Source organism: Diabrotica virgifera, chromosome 5 (assembly GCF_917563875.1).
Source record: "Diabrotica virgifera virgifera chromosome 5, PGI_DIABVI_V3a".
Taxonomy (NCBI): domain Eukaryota; kingdom Metazoa; phylum Arthropoda; class Insecta; order Coleoptera; family Chrysomelidae; genus Diabrotica; species Diabrotica virgifera.
The window spans coordinates 165,485,174-165,511,978 of NC_065447.1; the positions used below are offsets into that span (position 1 = coordinate 165,485,174).

The 26,805-nt window shown below is 33.3% G+C and overlaps 2 protein-coding genes across 3 annotated transcripts in view; one reads left to right on the forward strand and one right to left on the reverse strand.

The window, feature by feature from the left end:
• The window catches only part of LOC114341282 (type 2 phosphatidylinositol 4,5-bisphosphate 4-phosphatase), an 86,243-nt gene extending 85,763 nt beyond the window's left edge, over window positions 1–480 (reverse strand). The window contains exon 1 of the mRNA XM_028292086.2: window positions 207–480. Within this exon, the coding sequence (XP_028147887.1) occupies window positions 207–285 (79 nt within the window). The 5' untranslated portion in view covers window positions 286–480. The remainder of the gene's footprint in view (window positions 1–206) is intronic.
• Window positions 481–6,230: 5,750 nt separating this feature from the next.
• Window positions 6,231–26,805, forward strand: part of LOC114341295 (probable cytochrome P450 12a5, mitochondrial) — a 62,375-nt gene continuing 41,800 nt past the window's right edge. The window contains exons 1-4 of one of the 2 annotated variants that reach the window (XM_028292093.2): window positions 6,231–6,487; window positions 9,545–9,958; window positions 10,017–10,209; window positions 14,656–14,807. In XM_028292093.2, coding sequence (XP_028147894.2) covers window positions 6,403–6,487; window positions 9,545–9,958; window positions 10,017–10,209; window positions 14,656–14,807 — 844 coding nt within the window. In that variant the 5' untranslated portion in view covers window positions 6,231–6,402. Of the gene's footprint in view, window positions 6,488–6,929; window positions 7,199–9,544; window positions 9,959–10,016; window positions 10,210–14,655; window positions 14,808–26,805 lie in introns of those variants that run through there. The other variant, XM_028292100.2, reaches the window with a different exon arrangement.

Consider the following 26,805-nt stretch of genomic DNA (forward strand, 5'->3'; position numbering starts at 1 on the left):
TTAATATCTTAACGTAAACAAATCTTGCTAACCTTAACATTATCAAACAATCATATCAGTGAATCAGTGTTTATTATAGGACTACGCCTATGAGTAGGACAAAGACCTCAATAAGAAATATTAATAAGATAATAAAGAGCCAGTACTATGAGTACTATGATTCATTGTTTGCAATTTTATGGATTTCTGGTAAAATGTCAACTTACCAGAGGCATCCCCGTTGTAGGTGGTATTTTCACTTGCAAGAAGTGGTTGTTTTTCTCCCTCATTACTGCTGTCTCCCATTGTGTTTCAGATTGAATATTGTTTAAATGTACACGCTATTAACACTGCTTCCGTATCTTCTGTGTAAATATAAAAAGTTATAATCAAAGTAAATGGAAGTTGAACCACTTAACATAAGTAAAAATAATCTCTTTTCTCGTTTAGTTGTTTCTCTGTCATCCAAATATTACGATCGGCCGGATCGGCTTCCTTCGACGTGAGTTCGGCAAAAACTGGAACTATTCCAAATGACATTTTACTCTACTGTCACTGTCATCAACCATGGGCGGTACGCCCAAAATTTTAATTAGCATTCCTCTGGCATTCATATTCCTGAAATTTAAAAAATAAAGCATTGATAAATTGATAGAGAAATAGTTTTAACGATATCTGTAGTAGGAACTTATTAAAAAATAATAATTTGTCCAAATTCTCGGATTGTATCCTGGTAGGTCATGAGTAGGTCTTTTTTTTCACAATTCCTCCTCACAAAAAACCTCCCTGAACTGCTAGCAGTGATGTATAAAGCTGTAAAAAGGCTGTATGACACTATACATTTTCTTGTATCATTTCTAATATCGTTTCTGATATTAGAAAGTTATATACATTTTCTTGTATCGTTTCTTGTACGTACATTGTAATGTACCCTGTATGAAGGCCGCGTCCCACGATCAAATAGTTTGATCAAACTGGTTTGAGCAAACTGAGAAGTGACAGTTAGTGACGTCAGATCCTGAGTGTTCATTGTGGATAATAATGAAAAATTTTAATTTTAAATAAAGTACAAACAAGTTAGACAACTCAATACAAAAAATTTGATCAAACTAGACTGATAGTGAGAGCACAGATTTTTAGAATTTCAAAAAAACTGCAATTGTGACGTCACTTTGACGTACTTCCTCAAGTACGTCAAGTTTGCTCAAACTGTTTGATCAAATTATTTGATGGTGAGACGCGGCCTTGACACTATTCAAGTCCTTGTATCGAAAATTGTATGTAATTCGGCACGCGATTGGTCGAAATTTTGTTTGTCACCCTGTGTCACGTTACATTGGCATGGTTGACTGTGTCTACAGCTGATTTTAAGGATTTTATAAACTTTTAAAAACTTATAAATTTAACATTTTGACCAGAATTTTACGTTGACTGTTGAGGTTGATTATTTGTGTTTTTATTTTCTTTTGATATTTGTGCTAAAATATTTGCATTAGAATTATCTTCAGTTTGATCCAAATTAGGAACTATTTTATTTTCCTCTATTAAAAAATTATGCAACCTGAAAGATGAAAGCCAAGCCAAAGTTATAGTTTGAACTTTACTAGGAACGAAATATATGGTTATTAGTAGAACAGTAGTTCATATATTAAGTATCAATAAAAGATTTATAAATAATACCTACAAAAACACAAATAAATTCATCAAGACATAAATCATATGATCCCACGCATTTTCAGCCGCCATTATGACATTTAGATGATTTACCAGCAAGTTTTACGTTTTTGCTCTTTGCGCAGAAATTGGCGCAGTTCTTGTACAAGAATCTGTGTCTGACATAAATTCTTGCATCGTTTCTGATATCGTTTCTTGTATCTGTGTATGACACTATGCATTTTTTTGACATATCAGAAACTATATCAGAAACGATACAAGAAAATGCATAGTGTCATACAGTGATGTGTATATAAAGTTTCTGAAGGCAAATGGTTCATCAGTTCACTAACATTTTCTTGAGCTGTTTTGATCCTGATATTTTTTTTAGATTTTAGAAATTTTACTGAGAAATTCTATTGTTTTAAAATTTGGATCCAAGAATAAAGACACGTAATTTAAGTCGTTGGATTGCACTTGAGTTTCAAACTTTGTATTTTTAATTCCTCAGCTAAACCTGAATCTTCAGATTTCTCTTGCAAATGCTTCTTAAGGTTTTCATATCATAAAACACATCAGATTAATGACGGGGGTAAACCTGAACTTACATTTTCGTTGTGAACGTTAAATCCTCAAGAGATATTTATAAAGGCCAACAGGAAAATTAATTATATGGCGTAGGCTGCGCCGCTGCAGTGGCTTGGCCACTTAGAAAGAATGCTTAGAAAGAAAAATATAAACAATTGAAAAAATCTTCGGGTTAATTTGCAACTTTTTTGTTTACAAACATATTTTAATTTAGAAAATCTCATTTTAAAGAACAAGTCAGTATTTTTAAGAAAGGTGTCTGTTGAACGTGTCATCTATAATACATAGTTTTTCATAATATTAAAATGAACGAAAAAGTCGCTTTTTTGCGATTTTTCAAGTGCTTTTTCGGCTTCGATTCCTAGGGTCGATCCAGTGGTTCTCGAGTTGTTACAAAAAGTTATAAATAAACAAAAATAAAATGATGTTGGTTAAACGTCGTATTTTATATGTATATTACTGTATACTACATAGTCGGAGAGATAGAAGCGGATTTTATGCGTGATAAGTAATATGGAAAATCTATACGGGGATATGTTAAATTAGTTGTGTATTGTTCAAGTGGAAATCGGTGGGACTGCGCATTTTATCAATGAAATTAGATATGTCTCAGACACTCCAGAAGCCGCTAACGATAAAATGTTTTAACATCGCATTAATCATTGTAAATTAGTCGACGGATATTAGTACAGTGAAAATAATAAGACGAGAACTGGACAATAATGATTAAAGAATAAATTTAAAATTTTTCTACTTTAATGACAAAAAAGCAAGCTCATTAGCAGAAACCAATTCAAAATTATTTTGCACATCATATTTGACACATTATTTGGTTGGAAAATCTCATTTTTGTTGGCACAAAAATATATTAATTTGTCTGGAGTAGATTACAGTTCTGTTTATCTTAATAGGGATATGTTACTTACTATAGTATTTTTACTACAAAAACGTTATTACGTAGGTCAAAATTTTTGACGTAAGAGAACTGTCAAAACATTAGAATGTGACTTTTATAAAAACATGGCAATAATGAAAAGTCACATTATAATGTTTTGACAGTTCTCTTACGTCAAAAATTTTGACCTACGTAATAACGTTTTTGTAGTAAAAATACTATATCAACATTTACACAGTGTTGCCAAACTGAATTTTGTTATTTTGGGTGTAAATTTTTTCCACCGATCTCCGAGGGTACAATACATGACTTTCCCCAACGGGCGGAAACTAGAGTGGGGGACGAGGGTAGTTATAAGGGGTCAAAGTCGCGGCTTTTATTATTTTTTCGACGTTCATAATCGAGATAGTGTACCAAAATTTGGAAATAAGTAGGCCAAGACGTATCTAAGTACAATCTCCAGGGGCGAAACGCTGCGTGGCCGACAAAGGGGTTGGGCAGGGGTGTATATAAAATATATAAGGGGATTTTTGTGACATTCGTGATTGAGGTAGTGTACAAAAATTTGGGAATAAGTAGACCATGCCATAACTAAGTAAAATACCCAGAGGCGAAAACCAGAGTGGGGGATGAGGGTAGTTATATAGAGTATAGATGGTCAAAGTTGCGGTTTTTATTATTCTTTTGTGACGTTCATGATCGAGATAGTGCACCAAAATTTGGTAATAAAGTAGGTCATGACGTAACTAAGTAAAATCTCCAGGGGCAGAACGATGCGTGGCCGACAAAGGGGTGGGGGCAGAGGTGAATATAAAAATTATAAGGGATTTTTTGTGACGTTAGTGATCGAGATAGTGAACCAAAATGTGGGAGTAAGTAGATCATGACGCAACTAAGCAAAATCTTCAGGACCGAAAACCAGAGTTGGGGATGAGGGTAGTTTTAAGGGGTCAAAGTCGCAGTTTGTATTGTATATGAGCGTCACAAAAAATAATAAAAACCGCGACTTTGACCCCTTATAACTACCCTCGTCCCCCACTCTATTTCCGCCCGTTGGGAAAAGTCATGTACACAACTAATTCAACATATCCCGTATAGTTTTTCCATATTACTTATCACGCACAAAATCCGCTCCCAGCTCTAGACTATTGGGACCGTGCAAGTTCGGCAAAGCGACCTCTATTTCTACGCTCTGTACTTTTATTCGCACTTTTAATTATATTGGCCAATTATATTAGTCCTGGTTGCTGGATAATTGTCAAGACCATAGTCCAAAAAAATAATAAGAAGAAAAAATAAGATGCAGGTTATGTTTAGCAAACGTAAACAATTGTATGTAGTAAATAAAATCAGTTATTAAAATGCAGTACTGCAAGCAAAATACAATTAATTAAATTTACCTTTATATAATAATTGCATATCATATCAATATTGTGAAGCAATATATAATTTTTTTGCCTCAATGACAGAAGGTATGAAATATACGTCAATTTGACAATTTCAATTGACAATATGAATTATTTAAGATAGTTGCAATATTTCTCCGCGACTCGCGCACGGTCGTTTCTCGTTTCCCTTTCCAAGTACTTGCACACCGCGAATACCGGAAGGTTACTGCACGCGTCTCGATATTTCATGTCATCACTAGACAATCGCACGACAAATAACACATTATTGTCCCTCGGCGATTACAGACAATCAAGCACGAGCTCCTACTGTTTAGAGGGCACACTCGGCTATAATTGCCCATGATTGTCTATGATCGCCTATGACTGTAGACGATCCGTGGATTGTCGGTTTTTGAAGACACTTTAAAGGGAATCGCCGAGTAATAAAAATAATTTGATGAGTTGGACGATTGTGTGGACACTTGCACGATGATTGTGCTGATCATATTCTTCACACGGTTGACTATCATTGGCGATAGGGAAGAGTAGGAATATTATGGTGAGAGATCTCTTGTGCGGCTACTGCGCTCCACTATAGTTGTTCCAAAAACTGGAATTGCCAAATGAATTCGTAGGGAATAGTGTTGCTTAAGCGATGATCCAAGGTCCATTGTTGTTCCTCACCTGAGATCACTTCGTCCCAACTCATGGGAACACAATTGACTCGATACAAAAGAATATTGCCCAGAAGAGGATTTAGAAAGACAATAGATGATTTTTCTGAATTCCTAAATAAAAAATAAAGAGGAAATGAGCAAAGACAGAAAAAAGGTGATGGGTTTCAAGGCCGCGTCTCACCATCAAATAATTTGATCAAACAGTTTGAGCAAACTCCGGAAGTACGTCAAAGTGACGTCACAATTGCAGTTTTTTTGAAATTCTAAAAATCTGTGCTCTCACTATCAGTCTAGTTGGATCAAATTTTTTGTATTGAGTTGTCTAACTTGTTTGTACTTTATTTAAAATTAAAATTTTTCATTATTATCCACAATGAACACTTAGGATGTGACGTCACTAACTGTCACTTTCAGTTTGCTCAAATAATTTGATCAAACTGGTTTGAGCAAACTGAAAGTGACAGTTAGTGACGCGGCCTTTAAAGGCCGCGTCTCACCATCAAATAATTTGATCAAACAGTTTGAGCAAACTCCGGAAGTACGTCAAAGTGACGTCACAATTGCAGTTTTTTTGAAATTCTAAAAATCTGTGCTCTCACTATCAGTCTAGTTTGATCAAATTTTTTGTATTGAGTTGTCTAACTTGTTTGTTCTCTATTTAAAATTAAAATTTTTCCTTATTATCCACAATGAACACTCAGGATGTGACGTCACTAACTGTCACTTTCAGTTTGCTCAAACCAGTTTGATCAAATTATTTGATGGTGAGACGCGGCCTTAAGGACCCAAAAAGGCTCCTAAAGCTAAACCCTCAGTACACAAGAGACCACGGCCAAACAGCCTTGATGGTCTTTAGTGGTAAGAGTTTCAACTTTGTAAGTGAAAAACTTAGTGCTCTTAACGTCATAACTACTCATAAGTTCGAATGTTGACGGGATGGGAATAACCCCAGAATGCAAGCTCATGTTCCACCAATGACTATTTTAAACTGTGGCCAACTTCACACAAAGCATACAAAAGCGAAGAGTTGGAAGAGTTTGACTTCTGTCATTGTCATTGTCATAGCAGATATTTTAGCACATATGATTTTGAATTTAAAATTTATGAAAAATATTTGGAATTTGGATTTCGTTTTACAAACATACAAACACAATCATTGGCCATTGCAGTGAGAAACTTACACTAGTACACTTAAATAGTTGTAGGTTACATTGATAAAAATATGAAGTCTATTAAATCTTTTAGGGAAATACCTACCTTAAGAACTTTACCAATACTTCAGCACACTTATTTATTTCTTCCCGGAGGTAATTGTATATCATTTTAATATTAAAAAAAAAATAGTAAAATCCTTTATATCCAGGAAATGTTCCAGTCAACTTAAAGAACACTTTTTAACTCAACTTCTTAATTTCAAAAAAGGATTTGTATTCACTAGGTATAGCAAGCTCAACTTCTTAAACTGTAAACTCAAGGTAACATAATGACTCTTTACTTGAATCCATTGGCTTTGATATGAAATATACGTTTTATAAAAGATTTTACAAATTTTTTGTGATTAATGGTGTACAGCCAGCTACAGGAAATTATTTTTCTTGTCGATTTTATTATTAACACTTTGGCTCCCATATGAATCACCGGTGATACATCAGCTTATGTAACTGTTGTTATACCGGTATAAATTGGCATAGACTTCTGTCTGGTACCAAGCACACTGCGGTTATAAATATATTCTCCGATTCATAGGTGTCGCTCTGGACCACTTAAATATCATAGGCGGGATTTGCTTGTGATTACCGGTGATTCACATGGTCTATGAATGAACCAGAAGAGCATAGTTTTCATATTTTTCGCCTCGTACCCTTCTGATTCGTTTAAAGGGGACATTTTTGAACAGGAATCCACAGAGAACCCGAATCAGAAAATTTTTCACACCGCGGCGGCCTCACAGCATGGACTAAATAGTTGCCCAAATGCTCTGGCGCTATGTTTGGAATGTTTTCAAAAAAGTCACCAAGGTATTATTTTTTATACTTTTATATTTTTAATATTCAGCAAACAATGCGTGATGGTTTTAATAATAGTTGTCAAATCTTGCTTTTTTTCTTATTACTTTTGCAATTTGACTAAAGTGAATCACCCTTGATGCCGACATGCTGACAATCACTTGTCCGACATGCTATTAGGTTCACTTACATTCCATCGACACACTCGGCCCGATTTTATATACCAACGATATTAATGGTCATTTAAACTATACTCTGCATAATATCATCGGTGATACACATGGTCCAGAAATAAACCAAGGATGTTAATCACCGGTGATACATATGGTACCACAACGCAGAATCATCACAGTATCATTGGTAGCCAAAGTGTTAATTACAGTGAAACCTCGATTATCCGTCAGGGCACTGGAACAAGGGTATGATGGATAATCAAAAAGACGGTTAACAGAACATTAAAAAAAATTAAAAATTCATAGTACACCTATCTAATTTTATTTGTATGTTTTTGTTGACAATATAAGAGGGATTTGTGTTCATACAATCAAATCAATTTGGTTAAAAATATATCTTCTGAAAGTTTTGTTTGTTTTACTGTTGCTTCACATTTTGGAGATGAATTTTAGGCTTTAGGAATTTAGATCCGATGCCCTGAAGGGCACTAAGGATAATGAGAAAGAAGAAGAAGGAATTTAGATGAATTATTGGCTTTTTCTTGTCGAGAATGCCACTTGATGAATTGTTGCAGCTTCTCTAGCTTCTTTACGCAAATCTTTCTCAGCTGCAATAGCATCATCGACATCGTCACCGTCAAATTCCAAGTCTGTGTCAGCTTCTGAATCTGTTTTTTCCTCTTCCGTCGTCTTTTCAATGATTTCATCATCTGTCAGCAATCAATAGCCATTTGCGTCCTCATCACAAGTTAACCATTCATTTATGTCATCTTTAGGCAACCAAAACAAAACAATTGATTCAGCCCCAACTATTTCCATCTACACTTAGCAGCATAGCAGCTTCAGGTAATAAACACAAAAATTGTTTACATAAACAAATGTGGTGGTAGCATAACTGTACTTCTTCCTCTTCTACGCCACTACAGCCCAAATTGAGCCATGGCCTCCTTTATTTTTTTGCCTCCACCCTTGCTTGTCTGTGGCTGCTCTTCTCCATAAACGGACTCCTAAAAGGGCTTGTGCGTCGCTGTTTACTGTGTCTTCCCAGCGCTTTCTTGGCTTTCCAACCAGTCTCTTTCCCTGCATTATCGCATTCAGTGTGCTCTATTTGGTAGCTCATCCTCTCCCATTCTTATCACATGTCCGGCCCATTGCAGTCTTTGTATTCTAATGAAGTCTGACAGGGGTGTTTCCTTATAAAGTTGATAAAGCTCGTTGTTGTATCGACTTCTGAAGATTCCGTTTTCCCTCACAGGTCCTAGTATTCTCCTCAGTACTTTCCTTTCGAATGTGTCGAGTTTGTTTTTGGATGTTTCTTTCAGGACCCATGCTTCACTGCCACAGCATGCTATTGGTCGAATTAAGGTTTTATAGATTCTCATCTTTGTATTTTGGTGGACATTTTTAGACCAAAATATATGGGAGAGGGCAAAATAAGCTCTGTTTGCCTGCGTTATTCTCTTCCGTATTTCTCCATCTTCTGATCCGTCGGCATATAGTTCTACTCCCAAGTATGTAAACTTTCCAACCTTTTCAATGTCATCTTCATGTATAATGTTTTGTGGGACTATATTTCTTCTTGTCTATATCATTATTTTTGTTTTTTCTGTGTTGATTTCCAGACCTAGTCTTTTTGTTTGCGTTTTTAACTCTGCGTATGTTTCCTGTGCTCCTGTTGATGTTCTATTCATAATATTAATAAAGTCCCTTCGCTAAACTCGAGACACAACTGGCCAGTGATTTTAGTAGGTAATTTTTTTGTTTTTGGGCAATTTTGCCAAAATTGGGAAAATTACTAACTATTTAGTAATTATTTTTTTGCCAATTTTAGCAAATTGGCAAAATTACTTACCAAAAAAAGGAGCCAGTTGTGTCTGAGTTTAGCGAACCGACCATATCATCGGCATAAGCGCCCAGTTGAACCGTTTGGTTGGTTAGTAGGTTTCCTCGTCCAGTTAGCATAATTGTACAGTTAAACAAATTTCGCTTGGCCTATCGCAATGCTAAAAAAAAATGAATTGATGACTCCATTTTTGCTTATATGTAGTCAATAAAACTTATTTATGGACCCTGACAGTTAACAGAGGTGACAGTCAATGGAGAGACAGATAATCGAGGTTCCACAGTAGTTTGAAACATATACTTTTATATACTATACATTATGTAATAAACCTTTTAATTCAAGGCAAATATAAGTCGGAAAGATTGACTGAGGCTGTTGAAGATATTAAAAAACAATTAGGTCCAATTTTCCGTTTAAATTTGGGTGGTACAAATATTGTGATCACTACAAATGCTGACGATGCTGAAACTATGTTTAGAAATGAAGGTATTAGACCTGGAAGACCTCCTTTTCTAGCACTTCATCATTATCGCAAGAAACGTTTTAACAGTGTAGGAGTTGTTCCTGGTAATGGTGAAGAATGGTATAAATTTAGAGGAGGCGTTAATCCTTTACTGAAGGTTAACCTGATTGATTCTTTTAAAAAGGAGCAACAAGATATTGCTGAAAAGTTTGTTATTTATATTAGAAAGGAGATGGATCAAGATAAGGTTGTCTATAATATTCTTGAGCACCTATTGAAATTTGCTATTGAAGGTATGCACAGATTTTTTTTTAAATTTATATAACTACTAATAAGATGTTTACTTTACAGCCATATCAGTTGTTTGCCCTGGATACAGATTCCGTTGTATATCTGGGCAGGATAAACAAGCCGAAGAGATAATCCATGCTAGCAAGGAGTTTTTAGATGGACTTTACAAGACACTTATTGGTCCTCCAATATGGAAAGTGTTTGAAACTTCTGGATATAAGCAGTTAAAAACTTCTCATGAATTTATCTATAGGTAAAGTTATATAAGTTATTTTCGAGCATCTTATATGGTCGCCTAAGTGCATATTCAGAGGAGCTTCTCGGAGAATATCAAAGTGGTTTTAGGCCTGGTCGATCAACAACAGACCAGATCTTTGTGCTAAGACAAATACTGGAAAAAACCAATGAATTCAATATCGACACATACCATCTTTTCGTAGATTTTAAATCGGCCTATGATATGTCCTAAGAAATAAATTGTCTGAAGCCATGGATGAATTCCACATCCCTGACAAACTGATAAGATTGGTTAAGGCTACAATGCGTAAAGTCGTTTGCAAAGTCGAAATACAGGGCGAACAATCACAGGCGTTTGAAACGAATATTGGGCTGCGACAGGGAGATGTGCTGGCGTGTCTCCTCTTCAACATAGCTCTGGAAAAGGCGGTCAGAGATGCCAGAATAGACAACAGAGGAAATATTTTTAATAAATCATCCCAAATTTTGGCATATGCCGATGACGTGGACCTAGTTGCCCGCACAACACGCAAACTAGAAGAAATGTATACCACCTTCTCAAATGCCTCAAAAAATATGGGCCTGACAGTAAACGAGGAGAAAACTAAGATGGTGGCATCAACACCCAACAATAGAGCCATAAACATCGGTCACCAATTCTCTGTTGATAACTCTACCTTTGAAGTGGTGGACAAATTCACATACTTAGGCTCCCTGATCACCAAGGAAAACGTCATGACAGAAGAAATCAAGCGAAGGATAATCCTAGCGAACAAATGCTATTTTGGACTGAGTAGACATATGAGAAGCAGAAACTTAAGCCAAAAAACAAAAATAACCATATACAAAACCCTTATACAACCAGTGTTGACATATGGATCGGAGACATGGACCATCTCCAAGGCAGATGAAAACCTTCTGCTTATATTTGAACGAAGGATCCTGAGAGGCATATTCGGTGGCATCTGTGAAAATGGTATTTGGAGGAGGAGGTACAACTACGAGGTATACCACAGATATAAACATATATTTGGTGGAAAAGACGTAGTATCTCTTATAAGAATAGGACGACTAAGATATGCAGGACATCTAGCAAGATCAACCCTAGCATAACAACCCTCCTAGAAGAATCCTTATGTCACAACCTGTGGGAAGTAGAAATAGGGGTAGGCCAAAACTTAGATGGAAAGATGGTGTAGATGAGGATGGGAGAAAAATAGGCACAGCAAACTGGCAACGGTTGGCAATGGATAGGACTGACTGGCGTAATAGACTTGGGAAGGTCGAGGCTCTTTCATAGGGCTGTAGCACCATTGATGATGATGAAAGTTATATAAGATTTAACATGTACTTGATAGAAATGCACTATTGATCAACATAATTAAAGAACAGATGATTTAACATAGACTGGATTAATTGAGTTTATTGTTATCAACTTATTATGTTGGATACTTTTAATAACTCTTTCATCAAATAATCAAGTACTCTAAATGATTCATTATTAAATAATTATTAGCAAATGTACTGCCATACCTTGATCCAGCTCCAAACAGTGTCCTAATATTTATGATGAAAATATAGATCTGTGGTAGTCCCAAAAAAAGAAACGAAGAAAAAAGAGGATATTAAAGTATATCAGTGTTTATTCACATTTTTGATGTCTTGATCTTTTGTAGATCATTCCAGTTCACCTCAGCAATGAGCAATGAGGCGACATTGGTATACAGCATTAGCTGCATTCTTTTCATTAAGAAAATAAATATGTGGTATTCCCCTACATTCTGTAAATAATTCACTTGTAAGAGCTTATAAAGATGGATACCTACTGACTTATCTTTTTTAAGGCATCATATTTTTTTGCTTTGAGTTGATGATCATTTAAAGTAATTTAACGGGCTGAACCTTTTATCTGAAGATAATCTCATTTCCTGAAATTATTTCATTATTTTTATATCAATAGTTGTGATCATACATCATGCAACTATAGGTCCACAAATAAAAAAGAAAACTACAAATTCTGGAACTCATTTTATGTTGACTTGACATAAATCATCTTATGGAAAAATTGTTTTAAGGTAGTCAGAGTTTTTAAGATCTACCTAACCCTAACAACAATTTAATTCACATCTTCAAAATGGTTGTCTTTTAACACGTTGCATGCGAATAACATCGAAAGAGATCGTTTGCTTGACACTGACGATGTATGACGATCATACTAAATTAATTTATGTGCGTGTGCCGATGGCGTCTAAAGACGTCATGCGTCAGGCGCCTGTGACTTAAGAAGCGAACGATGTCTTTCGAACGCAACTAACGATGTATTTTCGAATGTATCAAAAAGTTTGGCTTCGTTCTTCTTCTAGTTGGTTCCAATTTTCTAAGAGAATAAAAGGACTAAGCACTGATCTTTGATGTAATCTTACTTCCACCTGAAATTTATCAGTCCCTCTCACACCTGCTTTAAAACTAGTTGTTAGTACCTCATACATGTCTCTCACAATCTTTACATATTCTTCTGGGACTCCTTTCTTATGGAGTGCCCACCACAGAATCTCTCGAGGAACTCGTATCACATGGTTTATCAAGATCAATAAATACTATACGATTGATTAGTAGGGTAAAGCTCAATAGCTCCGCTATAGTAATAGATAGCAATAAAAGTTAATAACAAAAATTTTAGCCACCTTTGAGCTTCACATTACAAAATTAGTTAGAATGTTACAGGGTGTTCGATAACACAGTGGCAGACCAAACTTATGTTTTTTTAAATGGAACACCCTATATTTTATTTTAAACTCGAAATCCTGTCAACTTCTCCATCACAAAAATATAAAGGTTTGTTATGCTATACAGGGTATTTACAAAGTTATAACCAATTTTATATGAAAATCGTAACAAGTTCAACTCCCTGTATAAATAAAAATAAGCAAAACAACAATGGTTTATTAATGCCATATTTTTTAACGTATTGTCAAAATTTTCAAGAATGGTCGATATTGCTAATTTTCTTTATATCAAATACAGGGTGAGTCAAAACGCAAGTACATTATTTTCTCAGTAATTTTAAATGGAACACCCTGTATTTTATATCACTATTGAAAAGTACCATTACCGTACTTTAATTTTTAGATAACATTCCCTATGTCTTAATTTATTAGTTTTCGAGATATTTTCATTTTTCAATGGATCAGTAGCGTGGCCACCCAAATCACCAGAATTTAATAAACTGGACTGATTTATTTGGGGTTACGTTAACAATGAAGTTTATAAAATACCTCCAACAACAAAGGGATGAGATGAAAAATAGAATACAAAGTGTATTTCGATGTGTTAATTTACAAATGCTCCGTAGAGTAAGTAGCTCATTCAATGATCGTTTTTAGGCGTACATAAATGTGTTAGGAGATAATTTTGAGCACCTTATGTAATTAAATATTAAAAATATTTTATTAAAAGTAGTTTCTAATTTTTTCAAACATGTTTTTTTTTGCAAAATGTATTACTGATAAATTATGTTTCGTTCTTTATTTGTTACATTGTTACATTTACATACAAAAGTAGTGTTTAATTGTCTTCACAAAATATTGTATTTTGTGTTTGTGTGTTTTTTTGTAAAATTTATTACTAATTTTCTTTGTTTATTTGTTGCATTTACATAAAAAGATAGTTTTTAATTGTTTCAAAAATGTTGCATATAGTGGTTGTGTTTTTGTTTGTAAAATGTATTACTAATAAATTATTTTTATTTCTTTATTTGCTACAGTGTTACATTGATTACCGGATTGATAATCGGTAATCTTCAATTGTCAATTCAGTCATGGCTTACTTAAAATTTAGATAAATTTAAACACCTAAAATAATTTGCTCTGAAAAATGAAAATATCTCGAAAACTTAAAAATTTTGACAATAAATAAAAAAAATATGGCATTAATAAACCATTGCTGTTGTGCTTATTTTTATTTATACAGGGAGTTGAACTTGTTACGATTTTCATACAAAATTGGTTATAACTTTGTAAATACCCTGTATAACATTAAAACCTTTATATTTTTGTGATGGAGAAGTTAACAGGACTTCGAATATAAAATAAAATATAGGGTGTTCCATTAAAAAAAAAACATAAGTTAGGTCTGCCACTGTGTTATCGAACATTCTAACTAATTTTGTAATCAAAGGTGGCTAAAATTTTTGTTATTAACTTTTATTGCTATCTATTACTACATATAGCGGAGCTATTGAGCTTTACCCTACTAATCAATCACCCTGTATATGAGAGTTGGTTTCTTAATACCTACCTGTATTTTTCTATCAACTGCCTTATAATGAAAAATGCATCTGTTGTTGATCTGTCTTGCATAAAACTAAACTGATTATCGGATACACATATTTTCATGGTGTGACGAAGTAGATTTTCTTCTGCTTTGTTTTTGTACTTTGTTTTTTTGTTTTTACTTCTTGTAGGAGTTTGGAACAAATTTTAAAATCTCTTAAAAAGATATATGACACTCATCCCGAATCTTTAAAGAAAACTCATCCATATATGTACACATTATTCGATAATAAAAAATTTACGCAAGATGACCGCAACATGTTAGCAATAGAAGTGTTTTTAGGTATGTAATTGTCAATGAGTTATTATATTAACTAACTTGAATTGTGGTTTTCTGGTACAAACTAACAATCTTGGCATCTATTAATATATCTGTGCATTCTTATAGCCATGTTTTCCTTTGTTTTGTCTTTTTCTTGTGTTTTTCTTTTATAAGTTCTCTCATTGCCTTTTTATTACTTATTAACTCATACTATCCTTTATTATTTTTTAACTATGTAATATTAGTAGTATGTGTTAGTACCTATTTATTAATATAAATTTAAAATTTTCTCAGTTAAAACTAGAAGACGTTGGGCCCACACTAAAAAAATCTATTACATCCCGCATAAGACTTTTTTTAATTCAGTTATTCCTGTCGAGTCGGACAACTTTTCTAATACGGAAAATTTTCGGGAGGGGGGTGTTTCGTAATTATAGAGGTTTCTTAACTTTGGTGCGTCCCACATAACTGGAGTATCTACTTAAAAATTTGTGGCACAATATTACCAGTACACGCATCATAAAGAATCATAACTTTTATACCCTGACAGCTGATTTTTGCAGGATTGTTTGATAAAGATATTTACAGTTAACTGGTAATATTGTGCGACGAATTTTTTATTTATTTATGTATTTACGGGCGAACCCATTTTACAAAATAAGTATTATTTAAAACATACAATTATTCCGATGGGTGAGTTGCGGAATTTAATTAAAAAATGAATATAATAAAACAAACGGTAATTTTATTATTGGAACGAAAATGTGTTTTGTTTAGGTCTCTCGGAAGAAAGGTCGATTGTTAAAAATGAGAGCGTTTGGTGCGACCCAAAGCGGCTGCCTGTCGAGTTGTTACTAAAAAGAAATACCACAACGATTACTGTTATCGTTCTTCCCTTTTGACCAGATGACTGACTAATAAATCATTTATTAGGTCTGGTGTATGCTTTCACAGTTACAACAAAAAACACTCGAATGCATAGTGAGTTGTTGACACACTTTATGTGGATGAGAAAACAGATGGTGACAGGTTAAAACCATGTTTTATATTTGAATGTGCATTTCGAATGACTAACGTTGTTTGGTTTTTGAGAAAAAATAATAAAAGAAATAAGATAATATAATTAGCAGAAATAGTAATTATAGCGTAATGCTATACAATTAACACGTTAAAGATTTAAAACAACATAAAACATTTATAAGCTAAAAATTACAAAATAATAAAAATGAAAGTACACAGACAAATTCCTAATAGTGCTAATAGTATATCTGATAATAATTGACGTCAAGTGATATTTGATAATACGGCCTTGAATCTATTTAAGATCTAGGAAAAATAGAGTTCCTGAAATTGATTTGCAATTCTTTGGCTTCGGGATAAGAACGAATAATGAGCATAATTTGTTCTATGCATTGGTACAGAAAATAAAACCAATTGTCTTGTCTGGCGGTTGGGAACTGCGAAATTAATTTTGGGTAACATATCAGGGCAGTCGATTTGTGAATCAACCAGTTTAAATAATAGAATCAAGTCGTGCTGTATTCGACGACTTTTTAATGTAGAAATATTTAGCATCTTTGAAATATCGTCATAATGCATATACTGGCCAAGTTTAAACGCAACATGTCGAAGGAATTTATGTTGCACATTCTCAATTTTATCACTATACAACTGATAATAGGGAAACCATATTGAACAGCAATATTCCAGATGAGATCTAACCAACGAACAATATAGAATCTTTAATGGTTGGATGGATGGACGTAAAATCAGATTTGTTAATGATGGTTTTAAAGTGCTCATGAAAAGTAAGCGAGGTATCTATCTTTTAGGGGTACTCCAGTTGTCGGACTCACCAAAGTTTAGAAACCTCTATTGTTTTCACCCAATTTTGAAAAAATGTGAAAACTTTGAATTATCCACGTCCGTCTGTCCGTCTGTCTGTCTGTCTGTCTGTCTGTAATCACAACTCCTCCGTCATTATACCAGGCAGAATGACAAATGAGGTGTCAAATGAAAGCTTATAATCCAAGGATGGTACTAAAGGTGATAAAGGGCCTAGCCGGGTAAGATGGTGAAAAGTGCCCCCAGCTCGATTTAAATTCCATATAGGCTACTTTTTAGCACATATAGAGGAACTCACTTTCTGAAATTTTTAGCCCCCTAGGTGGTCACGTGACCCCCCTAGAGCCTATTTAGGCATTTTATGTTTTTATTTTTTATCTCAGCCGCATCAAGAGCTAGCCAAAAACTTTATTTAAAAAAGTTGTAATTTTCAAAAAGATCTATATGAAAATTTTTTTTTATTTTTTTGGCGGGAAATTCGAATTTTTAGAACAATTTTAAACTTTTAAATACCTCTGAAAAAAAAACTAAGACACTCGTTTTTACGAAAATTAATTATAATGTGTATTTTTGCACAATCTTTCACGCTGAATTTTTTCAGATTTTTAAAATTGGTGAAACGTATAGTTCTTAGGCCCCCATATAAAATTATTATTTATGACCACACCGTTGAAACTTTTTGTGCTTGTTATTTGGGTGGAGTCGGACAAATTTGGAGCTTAGCGCAACATGGCAGTGGGGCGTTTGTCTGTCAAGCGGTCACGAAGTTGTCAATTTTATGCAAGAAAAAAATTTATAACCACATTGGTCATTTTATTTTAATCAATGGTTTTTATCATATAAACAGCGAAAACAATTTTGTCGGACAAAAATATTGGGGCATATGACGCGTCGGACACGCTAAATATGTCAAGTTTATGAAAATAATAAATTTATTACCACATGGATAATTTTAACGGTATATATCATAAAACCTTTTTACAATCATGTGGTAACCTTGTCGGACAATTTTCACGGGGCATATGCGCAGTCGGATGCGCCGAAGATGTCAATTTCCTGGATTTTTTTTATTTATTACCACAGATGTCATTTTTATTTTGTACTGTTCTTTTACATGTGTAATGCATATTGGATCACTTGTCGGACAAAAATAATGGGGCGTTTACCGAGATACAGGGTGTCAAAGTTAAACTTTTTTTTTTATTTATTATTGAATATTTCCTGACAGGTATGAGATATCAACATGAAATTTGGTTTGTGGGGGTTTTTTGGGTCGAGAAAATTAAATTCCCTACCAAAAATTATGCATTGCCCAGAGGGCGCCACATACGCCTTTCAGCACTCATTTATTACGTTCAATTTTTTTTATTCCTCACTCTGTATAATTTTGACATTAAAATTTTTATTCTCCTATTAGTTTTCCTTAAAAAAGGTATACTTATTTCATCTCCCTAAACTCAACCGTTTTCGAGATAAACGCATTTTAAACCTGCGATACACCATCATTTTTAGCATAATATCATTGTAGTTAAACCCGAAAAATAACTTAAAACCATAAAATTATCCAAAAATGTATCGCAAATTTCTTCAAATGGAATTTGCGATGCAATGACATACATTTGAGAACTGGCACAATTATTATGGTATTAAGTTATTTTTCGGGTGTAACTACAATGATATTATGCTAAAAATGATGGTGTATCGCAGATTTAAAATGCGTTTATCTCGAAAACGGTTGAGTTTAGGGAGATGAAAAAGTATACCTTTTTTAAGTAAAACTAATAGGAGAATAAAAATTTTAATATCAAAATTATACAGAGTGAGGGATAAAAAAATTGAACGTAATAAATGAGTGCTGAAAGGCGTATGTGGCGCCCTCTGGGCAATACATAATTTTTGGTAGGGAATTTAGTTTTCTCGACCCAAAAAACCCACACATACCAAATTTCATGTTGTTATCCCATACCTGTCAAGAAATATTCAATAATAAATAAAAAAAAAGTTTAACTTTGACATCCTGTATCTCGGTTATCATAAACTTTGTACCAAGGTAAGTTAGCTTAAATCGGTCTATTTTAACCTCAGGAACCTGAGGTTAAGCTATGGCCCATTCTTTACCAAACACCCTGTATATAAATTAAATGTATAAGTTGAATGTATTGTTTCTCGATTTCACGTTAAGATAAATGGTCGCCTTTCTATGATTATCTCTCAAATGATCTAGTGTCCATTGAATGTACACTAGAGTTTTTTTTCTATTCGAAATAGAATAAAAAATTATTTTAATGGCCGGTAAATGAACTCGGATTGCTCTATTAAATTTAGCGTCGCAAGCACTACAACTATATAAACCATTTCGGCGGTAATGGTCAAATGGATTATACTTTTGGAACTAGATACCTTCTAATCGGTATAACCGATTTTGATCACTAAATATGAGAAGTAGTGTCGGATGCATCCAAGGTCAAGTATGATAACTGAAGGTATTATAGGAACTATTGAGCTTGAAAAACCGTTTTTCCCATAGGAAATAGATTTGATCACATTTATGAAGGTTATAACTTAAAAATTCGAATTTTTTCTGATATGAGGTATACACCGTTAGACGCGTCTAGAGTCCTCCTCAGTTATTGGCGCAATTCGTAGGTTGAAATTTTGAGTAACTATCCAAAAACCAAAATTTTCAAAGTTTAGTTTTTCAGTTTTTCAGCTGTACTGAGCAGTGTGTATCTCTGATCCTAACCACTTAGGCACTATTTCAAAGCTTAACTCAAAGCTATTAATTTGGTGTATTTGCGCTTTTCCTGTCTCTCCTTGAACCTAAGATATGTATGTACCCCCAGAAAATATGCCGTTTTGTACCTACCAAGTCCTATAGCTGGCTTGAGGGTGGTGGAAAGTCACAAGCTACACCGGTTCTGAATCGGCCCTGACCCCCTCTTAAAACATAGAAAAAAAAATTCAGATCGGTGTAACTTTTCCACAAACATACACACATACAAAACATTTTTCCCTTTTTAAATAGAAATTGAATAAAATTTCTGAGATCGGTAACTTTTGAATGGTATAACCAATTTTCAAAATTAAACATGCATTGGAAAGGTAATGATCAGTACTACAAGAAGCCGTAAAGGTGGGACTTAAATTTTCGAAATTTTTGGGAGTTTTGGGGACGAGAACGAAAAACAGACCCTAAATGGGAAGGGCCGTAAAATCCACACCCTTGGACCAAAATGGATGGTTGACATTTGGATGGGCGAGTCTTTCCCTATACTTTAAGATTGGATTTGGCCCAATTTTTTTAATTCAGTCACATTTAGAAAATAGAAAATTTCCTGTACATATATATAGTGTCACAAGTACGGGAACAGCCGTTCTCTGGGATATAAAGAAATAATAAGCATCAAGGAGGCCAAAGCGAACTATAAACAATATTTCTCGGTTAACTCTACATAGATCACACTGAAAATTTGTAGAAATACTCCTTATAATATAAGGGCGTAACGTAGAGAACTTTCCAAAATTTTCGAAAAATTTTCCGAAATTTTCCCTTTTGTCGGATTTTTTTTAACTTCGAAAAAAAAACTACAGAACGATGTTTGTCATTGTTCGAAGAGTATGTGCACAAACTTTCAGATAAAAATTTTTCCTAAATTTTCCCTATTGTCGGAAATTTTTTTTGGAAAATTGTGGGTACAACTCTACGTCATGCCCTTTTAAGTGTTGTACTTAGTGTGTGTACCAATTTTTAGCTAAATCGATTCAAAAGTAACCGAGAAAAACTGTTTTAAAATATTATTTCACAACACCTCCTCGTCGATAGCCTAAAATAAGTTTTCTTTCGTTTGCCCCAACATTTTTGTCAGACCATTACATTTTTTGTTTAAGAATATAATTACTTATAACCTACTACTTTTGTCGGAAAAATGGTTGTAAAGATAAGGGATGCACGAACCCAGCATAGTGTCAAAGTATAGTTTATTAATAAAAATTAAATTTTTTGTCCGACTTTGGATTTGCCCCAATATTTTTGTCGGACACTTAGATTTTTTGATTTAGAATATAACTACTTATAACCTGATACTTTTGTCGGAAATGTTTTTTTTTAATTCGAAAAAAACTATAGAACGACGTTTGTCATTGTTCAAGGAGTATGTACACAAATTATCAGATCAAAATTTTTCTAAAATTTTCCCCATTGTCGGAAAATTTTTTAAGAAAATTTTGAGTACTGCTCTTTGTCATACCTTTTTAAATGTTTTACTTAGCGTGTGTACCTATTTTCAGCTAAATGGGTTCAAAAATAACCGAGAAAAACTGTTTTAAATTTTTTTTGATAATACCTCCTCGTCGATAGCCTAAAAGAATTAAGTTTTCTGTTCGTTTGCCCCAACATTTTTGTCAGACAATTACATTTTTTGTTTAAGGATATAATTACTTATAACCTACTACTTTTGTCGGAAAAATGGTTGTAAAGATAAGGGATGCACGAACCCAGCATATTGTCAAAGTATAGTTTATTAATAAAAATTAAATTTTTTGTCCGACTTTGGATTTGCGCCAATATTTTTGTCGGGCACTTAGATTTTTTGATTTAGAATATAACTACTTATAACCTGATACTTTTGTCGGAAATGTTTTTTTTGTAATTCGAGAAAAAAACTATAGAACGACGTTTGTCGTTGTTCAAGAAGTATGTACACAAATTATCAGATCAAAATTTTTCTAATATTTTCCGTATTGTCGGAAATTTTTTTAAGAAAATTTTGGGTACAGCTCTTCGTCATACCCTTTTAAATGTTTTACTTAGCGTGTGTACCTATTTTCAGCTAAATGGATTCAAAAATAACCGAGAAAAACTGTTTTAAAATTTTTTTTGATAATACCTCCTCGTCGATAGCCTAAAAGAATTAAGTTTTCTGTTCGTTTGCCCCAACATTTTTGTCAGACAATTACATTTTTTGTTTAAGAATATAATTATTTGTAACTTACTACTTTTGTCGGAAAAATGGTTGTAAAGATAAGGGATGCACGAACCCAGCATAGTGTCAAAGTATAGTTTATTAATAAAAATTAAATTTTTTGTCCGACTTTGGATTTGCCCCAATATTTTTATCGGACACTTAGATTTTTTGATTTAGAATATAACTACTTATAACCTGATACTTTTGTCGGAAATATTTTTTTTAATTCGAAAAAAAAAAACTGTGGAACGACGTTTGTCATTGTTCAAGGAGTATGTACACAAATTATCAGATCAAAATTTTTCTAAAAGTTTCCCCAATGTCGGAAAATTTTTTAAGAAAATTTTGAGTACTGCTCTTTGTCATACCTTTTTAAATGTTTTACTTAGCGTGTGTACCTATTTTCAGCTAAATGGGTTCAAAAATAACCGAGAAAAACTGTTTTAAAATTTTTTTTGATAATACCTCCTCGTCGATAGCCTAAAAGAATTAAGTTTTCTGTTCGTTTGCCCCAACATTTTTGTCAGACAATTACATTTTTTGCTTAAGAATATAATTACTTGTAACTTACTACTTTTGTCGGAAAAATGGTTGTAAAGATAAGGGATTAACGAACCCAGCATAGTTTCAAAGTATAGTTTATTAATAAAAATTAAATTTTTTGTCCGACTTTGGATTTGCCCCAATATTTTTGTCGGACACTTAGATTTTTTGATTTAGAATATAACTACTTATAACCTGATACTTTTGTCGGAAACGATTTTTTTATAATTCGAGAAAAAACTATAGAACGACGTTTGTCGTTGTTCAAGAAGTATGTACACAAATTATCAGATCACAATTTTTCTAATATTTTCCGTATTGTCGGAAATTTTTTTAAGAAAATTTTGGGTACAGCTCTTCGTCATACCCTTTTAAATGTTTTACTTAGTGTGTGTACCTATTTTCAGCTAAATGATTCAAAAATAACTGAGAAAAACTGTTTTAAAATTTTTTTTGATAATACCTCCTCGTCGATAGCCTAAAGAATTAAGTTTTCTGTTCGTTTGCCCCAACATTTTTGTCAGACAATTACATTTTTTGTTTAAGAATATAATTATTTGTAACTAACTACTTTTGTCGGAAAAATGGTTGTAATGATAAGGGATGCACGAACCCAGCATATTGTCAAAGTATAGTTTATTAATAAAAATTAAATTTTTTGTCCGACTTTGGATTTGCCCCAATATTTTTATCGGACACTTAGATTTTTTGATTTAGAATATAACTACTTATAACCTGATACTTTTGTCGGAAATGTTTTTTTTAATTCGAAAAAAAAATTGTAGAACGACGTTTGTCATTGTTCAAGGAGTATGTACACAAATTATCAGATCACAATTTTTCTAAAATTTTCCCTATTGTCGGAACATTTTTTAAGAAAATTTTGGGTACAGCTCTTTGTCATACCTTTTTAATTGTTTTACTTAGCGTGTGTACCTATTTTCAGCTAAATAGATTCAAAAATAGCCGAGAAAAACTGTTTTAAATTTTTTTTTGGTAATACCTCCTCGTCGATAGCCTAAAAGAATTAAGTTTTCTGTTCGTTTGCCCCAACATATTTGTCAGACAATTACATTTTTTGTTTAAGAATATAATTACTTGTAACTTACTACTTTTGTCGGAAAAATGGTTGTAAAGGTAAGGGATGTACGAACCCAGCATAGTATAAAAGTATAGTGTAGCAATAAAAATTAAATTTGTTGTCCGACTGTCGATTTGCCCCAATATTTTTGTCCGTCACTTTGATTTTTTGATTTAGAATATAACTACTTATAACCTGATACTTTCGTTGGAAATGTTTTTTTTTTAATTCGGGAAAAAACTATAGAACGACGTTTGTCGTTGTTCAAGGAGTATGTACACAAATTATCAGATCACAATTTTTCTAAAATTTTCCCCATTGTCGGAAAATTTTTTAAGAAAATTTTGAGTACTGCTCTTTGTCATACCTTTTTAAATGTTTTACTTAGCGTGTGTACCTATTTTCAGCTAAATGGGTTCAAAAATAACTGAGAAAAACTGTTTTAAAATTTTTTTTGATAATACCTCCTCGTCGATAGCCTAAAAGAATTAAGTTTTCTGTTCGTTTGCCCCAACATTTTTGTCAGACAATTACATTTTTTGTTTAAGAATATAATTACTTGTAACTTACTACTTTTGTCGGAAAAATGGTTGTAAAGATAAGAGATGTACGAACCCAGCATAATGTAAAAGTATTGTTTACCAATAAAAATTAAATTTTTTGTCCGACTGTCGATTTGCCCCAATATTTTTGTCCGACACTTTGATTTTTTGATTAAGAATATAATTACTTATAACCTACTAATCTTGTCGGAAAAATGGTAATAAATAAAAAAATTTCAGGAAATTGACATCTTCGGCGCATCCGACTGCTCATATGCCCCGTGAAAATTGTCCGACAAGGTTACTACATTATTGGAAAAAGTTTTTATGGTCGATTCAGTTAAAATTATCCATGTGGTAATAAATTTATTTTTTTCATAAATTTGACATATTTAGCGTGTCCGACGCGTCATATGCCCCAATAATTTTGTCCGACAAAATTATTTTCGCTGTTTATATGATTAAAACCATTGATTAAAATAAAATGACCGATGTGGTTATAAATTTTTTTCTTGCATAAAATTGACAACTTCGTCACCGCTTGACAGACAAACGCCCCACTACCATAATGCGCCAAGCTCCAAATTTGTCCGACTCCACCCAAATAACAAGTACAAAAAGTTTCAACGGTGTGGTCATAAATAAAAAATTTTATATGTGGGCCGAAGGCCTAGTACCTTTAAAAATAAAAAACCGCGTTTTTTCGGTTTTTTTTTTCGTTTTTTGATACAATTTTAAACATATTTTTCAAAAAAGGTAACACTGTCACTAGAATAGGTAAAAACTGAAAAATAATTGGGGTTTTCTTAATAAAAATTTTTTGTAACGCCATCGATTTTCAAGATACAGGGCGTTGAAGAAAACAAAATTTTACACATTTTTTACAATTTTGCTGAAACTACTGGCAACATTGTAATAAAACTTGCCGAGATTTAAGAGGTAGTTATTGTGCAGGTTTTGACATACAATTAAGGATTTGATATTCATCATTGGCGCGCATAGGGGTAATGGTCTGAACTTTTTAAAGAATAAAGATAGTACGCCACTGACATATTTCAAATTAACAATGGTTTTTGAATTTCTCGTTCAATTTGTGACAAAAAATGTATCTTCTTATTTTTTCATCCGACGCGCCATTTTTATTCAAAAAATAAAAGTTCTTAACCCTTACAAAGTATTCGAACTTCTAGTACTTTCTACATCTACATAATAAACTCGTACATCCATTATTATCAAAATTAATTCGAATACTTTGGAAGCGTTAAGATATTTTATTTTTTGCAGCAAAACGGCGCGTCGTATGAAAAAATGAGAAGATAGATTTTTTATTGAAAATTGAACGAGGAATTCAAAAATGATTGTTAATTTGAAATTATGTCAGTGGCGTACTATCTTTTTTTCTTTGAAAAGTTCAGACCGTTACCCCTATGCGCGCCAATGATGAATATCAAATCCTTAGTTGTATGTCAAAACATGCACAATAACTACCTCTTAAAACCCGCCAAGTTTTATTACAATGTTGCCAGTAGTTTCGGCAAAATCGTAAAAAATATGTAAAATGTTGTTTTCTTCAACGCCCTGTATCTTGAAAATGGATATCGTTACAAAAAATTTTTATTAAGCAAACCCCAATTATTTTTCAGTTTTTTACCTATTGTAGTGACGGTGTTAAATTTTTTGAAAAATATGTATAAAATTGTATCAAAAAACGAAAAAAAAAAAACCGAAAAAATGCGGTTTTTTATTTTTAAAGGTACGTTTCACCAATTTTAAAAATCTGAAAAAATTAAGGGTGAAATATTGTTCAAAAATACACATTATAATTAATTTTCGTAAAAACGAGTGTCTTAGTTTTTTTTTCAGAGGTATTTAAAAGTTTAAAATTGTTCTAAAAATTCGAATTTCCCGCCAAAAAAATAAAAAAAAATTTTTTCATCTAGATCTTTTTGAAACTTACAACTTTTTAAATAAAGTTTTTGGCTAGCTCTTGATGCGGCTGAGAGAAAAAATAAAAAATAAAAAGCCTAATTAGGCTCTAGGGGGGTCACGTGACCACCTAGGGGGCTAAAAATTTCAGAAAGTGAGTTCCTCTATATGTGCTAAAAAGTGGCCTATATGGAATTTAAATTGGGTTGGGGGCACTTTTCACCATCTTACCCGGCTAGGCCCTTTGATCTAGGCTGTCTGTCCGACCGCGAATATAACTTCTTCGTCATTATACCAGGTAGAGTGACAAATGAGGTGTCAAGTGAAAGCTTATAATCCAAGGATGGTACTAAAGGTGAGATATTTGACCTAGGATGTCTGTCCGTTCGACCGCGAATATAACTCCTCCGTCATTATACCAGGTAGAATGACAAATGACGTGTCAAATGAAAGCTTATAATGCAAGGATGGTACTAAATGTGAGAAATTTGACCTAGGCTGTCTGTCCGTCCGACTGTGAATATAACTCCTCCGTCACTATACCAGGTAGAATAACAATTGAGGTGTCGAATGAAAGCTTATAATCCAAGGATGGTACTAAATGTGCGAAATTTGACCTAGGACTTCCGGTTTTAGAAATGCGACCAGAAGTACTGTTTTAAAGTCACCGGAATAGTACACGTGATATATTATTCGACGCTACTTCGCAAGAAGAGAACAAATATATACTTCCGGTTTCATGACTGTCTGTTCATCTGTCTTTCCGTCCGCGAATACAACTCGTCCATTATTAATACAGATAGAATGACAAATGAGGTGTCGAATGAAAGCTTATAACCTAAGGATGGTATTAAAGATGAGAAATTTGACATCGGACTTCCGGTTTTAGAGTTGCAATAGTATGAACTGTTCTAAAGTCACCGAAATAGTATAAGCGATATATCATTCGACGTGCCTTAGCAAGATGAGAAAAATTTTGGTTTTGGTTTTTATATCATTAAGCGTATTGAAAAGTTGAGTTTTAATCTTTAGTTTCTGTTTTGAAGTCATTTCCGTTTAAACAATGATGACCCAAAGTTTAGTCAAAATGACTCAAAATTAGTAAAATCGTATATCTG